At 37.9% G+C, this 13,206-nt stretch overlaps 1 protein-coding gene across 1 annotated transcript; it reads right to left on the bottom strand.

Annotated features, from left to right (window-relative positions):
- Positions 1-7,230: 7,230 nt before the first annotated feature.
- Positions 7,231-11,102, bottom strand: LOC122969675. Its single transcript, XM_044335582.1, has 8 exons — positions 10,530-11,102; positions 9,716-9,824; positions 9,460-9,563; positions 9,101-9,373; positions 8,892-8,985; positions 8,602-8,669; positions 7,922-8,453; positions 7,231-7,805 (listed from the first exon to the last, which is right to left on the bottom strand). The coding sequence occupies exons 2-7, from the start codon at positions 9,822-9,824 to the stop codon at positions 8,052-8,054; spliced, it is 1,050 nt and encodes a 349-aa protein (XP_044191517.1). The 5' UTR covers positions 10,530-11,102; the 3' UTR covers positions 7,231-7,805; positions 7,922-8,051.
- Between the last annotated feature and the right edge of the window lie 2,104 nt (positions 11,103-13,206).

The following is a 13,206-nucleotide window of genomic DNA, read 5'->3' as shown; positions in this document are numbered from 1 at the left end:
ATGCTCATTTACTTGTTTATTTGTAGGAAATATGTGTAAAGCTGAGCTGACTTCACCAGTTTCACAATGTTTCAATATTTGTATGTCACTGCTTAACATTGGGGTTCCTTTTGATCGAGTTCTCACCCTGTTCAATAGCTCTGCGAACACGTTATCTTTTTGCCTAACGATTTGTTTTAATTCAACAACCTTAAACAGATTAGACCACAAGCTGACACCTACATCATCTACATATAGGGGTTTCCCTTTTACTGGAGGCAACTGGAAAAAATCTCCAACAGCAACTACACTCACATTTCCAAATGGTGAGAAATCACCGGTTTGCTTAATCTGTCTTAACCTACCGTGAATGTATGACAACAACCTATGATCAACCATTGATATTTCGTCGACTATCAAAATCTGAAGATCACTATATTTAGCGCGCAAAGAATTAACTTTTTCCTCACCCAAAGGTGTGTAGGGTAAACCAACATTTTTTCCGATACTAAACGTGTGGTGAATAGTAGATGCATGCAAATTATATGCAGCAATCCCTGTAGGAGCCGTTAATAACACACTAATATTGTCTGGATGACGACACACCGTTGACAATAGCCTCATTGCCTCATATTGAATCGCTTTTATTAAATGACTTTTTCCTGTCCCTGCACCACCTGTGATGAATACATGGAAGGGATCTGGATTTTTCCCTAATACTTTCTCTAAACACCATTGTCGAATTTGATAAAAAACAGCAAGCTGTGTCTCATTCAAAGATCTAATTAAAGCCAAACCTTCACTTCTACACATGATGTTTTTTCTTTTTTCCAAATGTGCAACATGTTGACTAGTTACTGCTAAATCTGGAATATTTTCCTCATATTCTTCCACTATCTGTTGTTTGTCTTTTCGTTCTTGGTCACACTGTAAACGCTCCAACTCTTGCTCTGGGCACAACTCACACCACGCATCCTCTAATACACCATCTCTATCAATTGTATTCTGGATTTCATCCAATTCATCTGCTTTAATTTCAAAATGACTTCTATTCAAATCAACAACTGACTTAACAGGATGTCTTGACCCATCACTAAACCTCACATGACCATTTTCGTAAAACTGCGCAAATGTCTCACAGTTTGGAGGTTTTAGCTGCACATCTGCACGATACGGCAAGAACAACTGCATTATACTTTGGTAAAACAATTCTGGATTTTTTGTCTCAGAAAAGCGCGCGTAACGAACAACTGCAGGATCTGTTCGTGTTCTTCTCGTGATAAAACCACAATCATTCTTTAATTTAATGCTGCCCTGAGATTTTTCATTTTTACTCAAAACACGATATTCAGATGCAAATGTTGCCATACACATGTCATTGAATACACTATCATTTGGCCTATTTTTATAACGGTCAACAAAACTAGTCATCCAAACATCTTCTGAGGTACAAGCGCGCGATCTTGCCTTTTGTTTCAACACACTCAAAGGCAAACTCATTCTAACTATATTGTCCCCTGTCGGTACAAATACAACTTTCCTTGAACATTCCTTTAAATGCATATTTGTCAATCTGTATACAGCTTCTTGAGCACACACATCTCTGTTATGCAAATACACACTGCCTAGATTTTTCAATGCCTCCTTTGCACTAACATTTCCCTCCTTAGATGCTTCTCTCTGTGCATTCCCTAACAACAATCCCATCTCTCTTTCTGCCTTAGACATATAAGAGATAATATAAACAACGCACGCATACGCATCAACAACAAATTGCAAGTCTAAATTTGCCTGCCAACATTTTAATAGTGGTTTGCTATACTGATTTATCCAGACTTCATTAACTTGCCTCTTTAACACAATATGTGTATTTCTAGCTAAACACGTATATGCAGCCTCAAAAGTGACCTGATCAATCCCTACACTTTGGAATAAATGTACCACACTATCAAAACTATTCTTCTCATTGGAAAGAGCATTCTTGATTTTTGTCATTATCTCTGCTGCATGTTTTTTCTTCATGTCATTTGAAGTTTTCTGACTATGATTAACACACGTTGAAGATTTATCTGTCTCACAACTGCATGCTTTTTTGCACTCTTCATCATCTTTACGGCGACATATAAACGTTCGAGCGGATGCTGGCCTCGGAAAATTGAAACGACAAACCGTGTTTTTCTTTTTACAAGTTTTTGAATGTCGTTTTGAATGCTGCTGCACAGAAGTGACAGTTTCCAATAAAGTCTCATCTTGGGATGGCAACTCACATGTTATATATTTATCAATAAATTCAACTACTTCTTCATCTGTGTTTTTATCAATCAATGGAGCATTCTCTATCCAAAACAAACAATGCACATGGGGTGAACCGCGCTGCTGAAATTCCACTCGATAAAAGTAATCCTTAATTTTACCAATCGGATGTGATGGCGACATAAGTACCTCTCTCAAAAAAACATGCCAGCGGAAATCAAACATCCTGGCTGCAGTGACAGGATTGCAGCGTAAAAGATCACACCTGTCTGCCCACTCTAAACCTGCAGCAGTCTGTGCTCTACCTTCCTGCTTCAAAATACTATCCAGAAGATTTGTCCAGCGCATATCAGCAGAAGAAAAGGAACAAAACCAGGTAGGAACACCGAGCTGACGAACACAAGCAAGCAAATCACGCTGTGCTCCTTGCCAAAAAGCTGGGGTACCTCGAATCGGTTTAAGGAAACGATACCCATCATCAAACTCCAACAACTTTTTCAAAGATTCATCATTTTTTAACATATCGTTTACCTTATTATCAGGTACGTTTTGAGACATACAGCCTTTCCCTTTTCGTAATGCTATGGATACATTAGAAACAACCTGCTCAATCTCAGACATGTACTGCGCAAAAAAGATATATTCCACATTGTGTGCAAACCTACCATCCGCATGTAGAATCCTGTTATTAAAATATCGCGACAACGTCAAACGATTTGCTCTACTTTCATGATAAGTATTAAGTCCCTGCGGAAACAACACCGGAAAGCATTTGGCTTCGTTTGCATGATCCGAAAGCAATTTTACAGGACTATTTCCTTCTGCTGGAGCAAGGTTCAATATATCATCAAAATATTGATCCAGCATTTCCTGACCAATATCCACAGGCATGAGACACGTATCCTGAAACATACAATGTTGTTGTCTATCGTGCAAAAGCTCATCTTCACAATCAACTTTACCACTTTCAACATCACCATCAGTGTCTTTCCCTAAATCACCCTCTTCCCTACAAAACTCATTTAACCAAGCTTCATTAAACTCTACATCTTTATAATGCACATTTGTCCTTTTTAAATATTGCAATGCCTGCCTTACATGCATAGTATCAACAAACTGATACTCATAATGCCCTTTATACGTTAACTTGCGTTTCAATTTTACACGCAACAAAGATCCTTCCATATTACAACGAGGCAGAACATTACTAGTCTGCACAATATTTGCTGGAACACATGTTACTGGTCCATGTACACCATTCTGTCCTCCCTTAGGTAACGCTAACATTTTCATAAATGGTATATTTAAAGAAATCAAATGCTGCTCTAAACTATTCAAACATGCCAACTCTGGTGGAATGGGATCAACTTTCAAACTGTTTATTGCACATTCAGGTGGCATTATACCTTTATTAATCTTACCATGACAATTGTAACAAATCCACAGACAACCTCTAGCTGTATCCAACAACTGACATGGCTTTTCACAGTCCTTATTACATTTGTGTAAATACACTTCAGTGATACATTTATCTGCAAATGATGCTACTGCTTCATTCTTGTTATAAAAATCCCTCTTACAATTCAAAACCTGATGTCTAAACAACAATCTATGACAGACGCAACACACAAACTCTGGCCCATCCTTTACTTTAGCCAAAAACTGCTCCATAACAAAATCAAACTGCTCCGCCTTTTCTTTCAATTGTTGCCTCTTCACTTTGTTGGCTGCTAAAACACGCTTCTTATGGTCAGCATTTCCATAATATCGCGCTTTAGTCATGGCTTTTACACTTTGTCTATGCAACATATCTCTCCTATATTTGCTTACACTCATTTCCTTAACTTTCTCCCTATGCAACATATCTCTCCTATATTTGCTTACACTCATTTCCTTAACTTTCTCCCTATGCAACAAATTTTTCTGATATTTCCTGATACTCATTATCTTAACTTTCTCCCTATGCAACAAATTTTTCTGATATTTCTTGATACTCATTATCTTAACTTTCTCCCTATGCAACAAATTTTTCTGATATTTCCCGATACTCATTTCCTTAACTTTCTCCCTATGCAACAAATTTTTCTGATATTTCCCGATACTCATTTCCTTAACTTTCTCCCTATGCAACAAATTTTTCTGATATTTCCCGATACTCATTTCCTTAACTTTCTCCCTATGCAACACATTTTTCTGATATTTCCCGATACTCATTATCTTAACTTTCTCCCTATGCAACACATTTTTCTGATATTTCACTTTAATCTTTTCCTTACGTTTCTCCCTATGCTGCACAATTTCCTGATATTTCTTTTTCATTTGTAGATACTTTTTCTTTATAAAATACTTAGAAATAGCATTATTTGTTGCTGTACTCTGTTCCTGGACTTTCTGATCGCTCTTACTTGTGTTCTCTGTCACAGCGCTAACCCATGAACATTCCTCTGCACTCTGCCATCTCAAATTGTACACTTTGGACTCAGACCTGTTCAACTTGCAGCTACCATAACAACTATGGAGTTCAGGCTGATGAACACAAACAACACTTTCATAATGGTTACCATTACAATTTTCTAAGTAGATCCCCTGTTTTGAAAAACACCTATATTTGCAACTATATTCTAGCCATCGATCATCATGATAAGTAAAGATATTAACTCCTAAACAATCTGCTGCTGCCTGTATTTCAACCTCAGTTGCCCAACTGCCAACATATCGCATTTTTGAACTTTTAATGTATTCTACCACTGAAGAATATTCACTTCTCAAGATACTTTTATAGTCCGCAGCATTACTCTCTAATTGTTTCACAACAGCAAGTCTAATTTTCCTATGGTTCTTTTGTGTTCCACTAACAGCTTGGGAAATCGCTCTAAAGAAACAGTTACCGTCAGCCACTATTTTCTCATTCTTACACGGCGTTCCCAACAGACCAACTTCTGTAGGCATTGGTGCATCATATTTCTCAAACTCTACATTAAACTGTGTACATAAAGCCTGCGCAACATCTTTACAAATGGGATCAAACCACAGCTTTTTCGAAGTTACATCACTGACAAACACAACATCTGAATTCACTACAGCCACATTATTCCTTTTCATTTTCTTAGCAGCACAAGTTTGCCCTGTAATCTTACGCTTTGTACCTCGGTCAACTTTACTTCCTGAAGGAATACCACATACCAGCGATGAACCGAAAGCCATGGATGCAGTTTCACAAGTCGTGACAGTGTCAGTACACTTTGTTGTTCTCAACTCAGACTTACTGCCCCCGCAAATGACACGAACACCAGCAATCTCATATGGTCTGTCATTTTGAGTGAGAGATGTAGACAAATTGCATATGAAACTGTACACCTCTTTAAGACAACTAAAATATACAACAACACTATTACCGTTAGGATCTGGCATTCCAGCAGCACTGCGCGCATGGGAATCAACAACCGCATAGCGTCCGTTTTGACGAATGACTGCACACGTGGTACCACACAATGTTAGCAAACATGTATCATATTTCTCAAACATGTTTTTCAAGCCATTTTGTAGAGACATGAATATGCCAGCCTGAATAAACTCTCCATCAACCACACTGACATCACCCGAAACATAGTCACCATAACGAAACTCAAAGTTATGTCCATCTATAACCGAGTGCTTTGGCAAATCAGGAACACACAAGAATTTAGATGATCCACTAATCTTCTTGTTGTCTCTCAAAGACGTGTACAACTGATCACCTAAAACTACGACCCTGTCTAGATCTTTTACCTGCCATGCAAAAACACTGTCAACCGCATGTTTTGCCAGACTTACCAAACCAACAGCCATACATTGGAATCCCCCATATTTAAAGCGATTACTACCCTGATGATACGAACCTGTTACACTATGTTGAACATGGCTAGAAGTACCAGCTACTACAGAAGACCATAATACGCTGGAACCACGGCTAGCCTTGCTCTTCACCTTACCAGATCCTGATGAGTGCTGATGATGAAGACTCTCCTTGTCCGGCATCTGTAATAAAGATAAATGGAGATTTTGATCAGTGCGCTCCCATCATCATCCTCATCAGAAATAGACAAAACAAAACACTCTCGATCACAGACTGTATTACACCTTTAGTTAGTCTTCATCTAGTTAGGTGTATTTATTGAGTTCAACAAAAAAGGCTGGTTACTATTTCCATGTTTACACTTGATTTCATCTAGACTATATTACGTTTCCAAAGTGCAACTACTACTACTACAAATAATAACAAAACTGTTTTCAATCATGCATATACTACACTAACAATAGCATAGCTGATGACTAGATTCAAAAACATTCAGACTAAGAGCACAAACCTCCTCTGTTCCAACCAATTGAATGGGACTGGTAGGTGCATCATGGGAAAACACCTCCACAACACAAGGGGTTCCCTCCTCCTATAAAAACAAAATACCACATGAAAAAACACAATGTATAAACTGCATAGACATGGGGCTTTAATGCTACAAAAAATATCAATTTGTAATTATCATTTGTACTACATGAACAGTGACAATAAAGTAGCTTCACTAACTCCATTACAAGAAAACAGAACGAAACAGAAAATTTTCATTCAGAGCACCTACCTCCTCGCCTGCAGCCACTGTCTTGACACTGGTAGGTGAATCCTGGGAAAACACCTCCACAACACAAGGGGTTGCCTCCTCCTACAACACAAAAAACAAAATACCCCATGAAAAAACACAATATATAAACTGCATAGACATGGGGCTTTAATGCTACAAAAAATATCAATTTGTAATTATCATTTATACTACATGAACAGTGACAATAAAGTAGCTTCACTAACTCCATTGCAAGAAACCAGAACGAAACAGAAAATTTTTAGTGAGAGCACCTACCTCCTCGCCTGCAACCACTGTCTTGACAATGGTACGTGAATCCTGGGAAAACACCTCCACAAAACAGGGGGTTGCCTCCTCCTACAACACAAAAAGCAAAAACAAAATAAAATTAAACAAAATGAATAAACCACATTACTAAAATACTTCCTTGCAAGTCTGCTGTGACACAAAATATCTTCTGGCTTCTAGTGCAAGAACAAAACATCCTTTATAAACATTAGGTCTGTATTATACAATTTGCTTCGACTTTACAGATATACAATGTGTATAACTAATCCATGTTTTTTATATGCAACCTTATAGGCTACCAATTTAAACTAGACTTGCATGATTGTAAATAATGCTGAAGTGTAAAATACATTCACACAAACCTCCACCGGCAGAACGTCTTTCACAGGACAGCCAGGTGAGGCCTCACAAGACACGAGCTGGGTGCCAGGTTTAGCCACAACCTAGGAAGGAAACACAATTGAAAGAACTATATAAATGTACTTTATCATTGTTTCACAATTACTCCCTGAATATTACAAACAGGTAAATATGTCATTACTATCTTCTCAAACTATACAAAAGAAAAATGTAAATATAACATTTAAAAAAAGAAAAGTTACCAACCTGCTGCTGTCCACGTTTCCTTTTTGAGGCAACAGCTTTCTGCCGGCGGACCACATTTGGCTTCTAATGTAAGACAAAAACATTTTAAATACAAATACAAATTACAAAACAGTCCCATTCTGTGTCAAGACAAAACACTTATAAAAAGGCCTCACAAATACAATTTGAATGCAAATTACCAGTTTGCCTTGTGGAACAGCCGTGCACACAGGGCTAGGGAGATGCGATGGGACAGCTTTGTCCATCGCATCCAACACGGCACTGCTGAAACGGACGGGATTCAGCGGGATGAAACACTTGACTGATGTTTCATCTGCCTGTGGAAAACAAAAGAACAAGACCATTGTTGCAAATGTATCTTGAAAATAAGCCAAAACATGCACACAGGTACAGCAACAAATGGATATCACTTTGTCCGCACAGTGTTACACTAGTCAGGAAAAATCTTCCACTCCAAAAACTAAAACACACATACAATATGCAATGTCTCACCTTCCTGCCCTTGCTGACAACTGTCCAGTCAAAAGGGTTTGACGGACGCGGCACAGGTGCTTCTCCCTTCACCACCACCTTTGGTACAAAGGTTCTCCCAGGGGGTGAAGTCCTTAGAGGAACCTGGGGCGTAGGTGGTGGTGTCTCCAATAGCTGATAAGCAGACATCCAGATCAGCTGAGAGAGGATCGCCATACCGCCAGCATCACTCAGGTGGACCTGCAAAATATAAGTAATAAATAACATTTTACAAAACAGAAGTTTTCATGTCTGTATGAATCTACAATGAATTGCACTTTAAAAATCAACTAAACTTGAGTATAGTAAGTTTTTCATTGGCAATCTTATCAGATATTGTTCTACTTACACCATCTCTGCTCCACAAGTCCAGGCGATCCAAGGGGAAGTGCTCAGCGGTGGGAAAGTATCTGATACCTAAAAAAAAACAAAAAAACAACAACACTGAAACAAAAAACTCACACACACACACACACACACACACACGTCATGAAACAGTGAAATATCTACATATATTAATTTGTCACTTTATATCATATTAACTGAATGAATTCTTTGATTCCTATAATCAGATAGGCCAAAAAGAAATCATCTGTTATACATATCAAAACTAACACTAAAACTTTCTTTTCAACTTACCCATGCTGGCTGCCACACGATGGAACTCTTGCCGCATGAGTTCCTGAATACCCAGGTCTGCATTCAGGCGAGGTGTGAAATCCTGGACAAAGACCTATACAAAACAAAAGTATTTCCATAATGATGAAAATTATTGTATACAAATTTCACCAGGTAACCCAATCAAATAATGCGTAGTACCAAAGACTATTTACTACTATAAAGCATACCGTTGTCCAAAGACTGCGCGCGCTGCGCAGGAACTGTCGAAAGTCAGCTCCCGCCTCATCAACCGTCCTGCTGGCGGTCAGGTTGTTGCTGGGGGCCATCACACAGACTGCGTCGGGTGTCCGAGGTACAGCAGCATGCAACATCTCGGTCCTCAACTCAGACGCACAGGCCCCCGGGGTCGACATGAAGCCAAAGGAGAGGCGTCCCTCTGGCATCTTCACAAATCCATCTACCATGGCCCGTAGATGGGAGGCTCCAATGACAAGAACGAACTGGAACAACAAACAATTTAATCAATTACAATCAATAACAACTCTTTACATCAAAGGTTTTTTATTAAACTCTGAACCAATAATACCTTCTTGTCAGGATCCTCAGGTGGAATGACCAATTTGTGACTGCGCCCAGTCAAAGCAGAAATTGGCCACTTCTTCACCTTATGACGAAAACCTGTGCCCTCACCTGTTTATAAAAACACAACAACCCCACAAAAAGTTCAATTAAAAATTTGGAACAAACAAATGCATGGACACATACGTTACAATTATACTACAACTATGTAATGCATATACATATAAGGAAAAGTTGCACTGAAAAAACAGTTGAATACATACGGGCACAGGTGCCAGTGGAAGGCCGCTGAGGTCCGAAAACCACAAGACGGCGCTCCGCCATTCTCCGCCTAGCTGCCTGAGAACGGCGAAAGGACTTGTCGCGAGGCATCTGAAAATATGCAGACACAATTGATTCAATACGACATTACAAAAACACTTATAACACACAATAAATATACAATTACATTTTTCATACATCTTTACATTTATGTACAGTAGTGCGAAAATTATACAAATTCTTGTCCGTGTATCACACACACACACAATAATTAAAACAACTTCGGCCACAAGAGATATATTTTTGCTGATAAAATAAAATGGTTAATGTTGCTAGTATTAGGGACTCCGACCATGTGTATAAGTTTACAGACCATAGGCTGTAAGAAAGAGTGGCTATATTTGGTTGACAGGATGGCGTTAACCATAACGCTAGCTGCTACCTTGTTTAACAAGGTGCATTTACAATGTATATTTCACAATGAAAGTAATATTGCTAATTCAAATTTTGGATAGCTCGAAAACAGCTACAGCCGTTAAAACAACATGTAAGTTACTCACAGGATAAACGTTTCCAATAGCTATACTCAAAGCATAAAAAACACTGTTCCTAAATCTATATTTGACTTCATGTTAGAAAATATCACCACAAATATGAGAATGCCGCCAACTACAGCCGCCACTTTCACACGACACCATTTAAACAGTTTAGCTGCAACAGTTTAAGGAGCTAATGATACGTATGACGGTAAAAGGATAACGAGCCAAAACTACCTTTACATTTTGTCGCTTATAATAAAACATTAAATACACTCACAGTGCGTTCACCAAAAGTCCACCGAAGATCCCAAGAATGCAATGCAAAGCTGTTGAAATCGCTGCTGAAATCGCTGAAATGCTCACAAGCTAGCTTGTTCGCTCTTTCGCTCTCTCACCAGTTGTCACAATGTCCGAAAACAAAGCAACAGGCGGCAAACGTATTCTGACCTGTATTTATACCTTCACCTGCGCGTTTTTCAAAATTCAAATGAACCAATCAGGAGTGCCGACAGGTCTGTGCAAAGCAGCTGGAAGAAAAACATACCGGTTACAATTGCGGAAGTTGTCAAAATAAAAGTATTTGTGTTTCAGTGCACAATGTCATTAAAAAGAATTGTAATGAGCTCCTACATTTAATCAGTACTTCACAAATAAACTGAGTGTTAATGATTCAAGACGTAATATGTTGAGACCTTCATGACCTTGTTATATAAAAAAATATATTAACAATAACATAACTTTTTACAGAGGAATCTATATTATGAAAATAATCATAAAGCTATAAAGAAAACTGAATAAAATGTTGTATTTTCGAACAGAGGAGTGACTGTGTACCAATAAAACCCAAATATAGAGCAGGTACATAGTAGAAATCTATGAAACTAAACTTATTAATAATAGTTGGGGAAGGGGGCTCCTCTGAATAAAGACGAGAATAACACAGACTTCAACAGAGGTGGCTGTTACATAATATTTTGAATAATACACCTGATAACAGTCAATCAACAACCAAAAAAAGACTTAGAAACATTTTTATTAAAACAACACACACAATGAACAATGAACAATGAACACACACAAAAAAGTCAAGGGGTGGAGGGAAGGGTTGATGGGTCACTGGTGGGGCTTGGAGGTGAGGCAGCACAGGTTTCTTCTGCAGACATGGTAGACAAACATACAAAAACAGTAAATGTGACAACCCTATTTTTATGACGTCAATTCTTTGATAATGCATTCAACAACAAAAATATATATATACATACATACGACAGTCATAACATGGACAATAGCCAAACCACAACTGAACAAACAATTACCATCTTTAATAAAACTGGCAGAGGCTCGCTCCACCTCCAGCTGCTCTTTCACTGCAGCCAGTTGTTGCTGCGCATGGTGCAGCTCCGTCTGCACCATGCGCAGCTTTTGTTCTGCCGCTCGACGGAGGCGGACCTGCCTCACTAATGCACTCAAAGTGCGACCATGGACCCCCACAGCCTGCTGGTAAAGCTGGTCCCTTGGGACAGCTCCATCGTTGCAGGCATACTGTCAACAGATCATAACATGCTGATTTGATATTTTGTGATCACATTCCAATAGTACAAATCTAAACACATTTTAATGCTAACATTCAAGTTTACTTCTGAACAGAGGTGTCAAGTAATAAAGTACAAATACTTCATTACCTTACTTAAGTAAAAATTTTGGTTAACTATACTTTACTGGACTAATTATTTTTCAGACAGCTTTCTACTTCTATTCCTTACATTTTCAGGCAATTATCTGTACTTTCTACTCCTTACATTTTAAAAATAGCCTCGTTACTCCTATTTCATTTCAGCTTATTTTCATTCCCGGCTTATCATTGTTTAAAAAAGCACAAAAAAACCTATGCATATAAATCGCGCCATCCAAATAGAGTGAATTTGATTGTGGTTGGATGAGAAAAATAAACATGTACTATTCCAACACTCTATTGGTTTGTACGCAATCAATTGCACCTGCACATTTATAAAGTATGCCACACCCCAGCAGGACACATAGCAGACCTAGTGTGAAGATGTCAGTTACTGAAGAGAATGTCTATACTAAAATGCATTCATTTTCAATGGGCATATATGCGGTCAAAATCAGTAGCCTAGTGCATCCAAATGTTGACATTACATTTTACATTAACATTTTAATATAACATTATAGTCATTATGGCCTTTTCAAAATGTTTTTTTGAGGGAAGCATGGTAGTGCACTATAGGCCCATGTGGCATGGCCTAAGCTTTTGTCCTTACTGGCATTTTTTTCACCTTACATTACTTTTACTTTTATACTTCAAGTAGTTTAGAAAGCAGTAATTTAATATTTTTACTTGAGTAAAAAGCTTGAGGTGATACTTCAACTTCTACAGAAGTATTTTAAAACCCTAGTATCTATACTTCTACTTAAGTAATGAATGTGTATACTTTGACATCTCTGCTTTTGAATGACCAATTACTTGTAAATATTAACAAAAAATAAATCATAGCAAGGTAAAAATCACACTTTGATGAAAAAAAAATAGGATTGACAGGTTATATAAAGTTTTACGTACATGGAATTTGATTTGTATGAGCATCACATTTTATTTTTCCATATTTTCATATACATATTATTTTCCAAATTCCATATTTATTTTTCCAAGGTGTTTTGTCCAACTCATAAGGAATCCCATAAATACTAACAACACAAAAACCACCACATTTATCACTTACTGAAAGAAGCTGGCACTCTTGCCGCAGCCTCTCCACCTCCGGATCATCAATTTTTATAAATTTGCTTGGAGATGCTTCAGCCATCTGCGCAACATCATAAAACAAGACACAATAAATAAACTACAAACAACATAGATAAATACTTAATTAATAACCACATACTATGGAAAGACAACAAAACAAAAATATCACATCATATCATATCACATTATT

The sequence above is a fragment of the Thunnus albacares genome, chromosome 2, assembly GCF_914725855.1.
Source record: "Thunnus albacares chromosome 2, fThuAlb1.1, whole genome shotgun sequence".
NCBI lineage: Eukaryota > Metazoa > Chordata > Actinopteri > Scombriformes > Scombridae > Thunnus > Thunnus albacares.
This window is presented reverse-complemented; position numbering and strand designations above follow the sequence as displayed.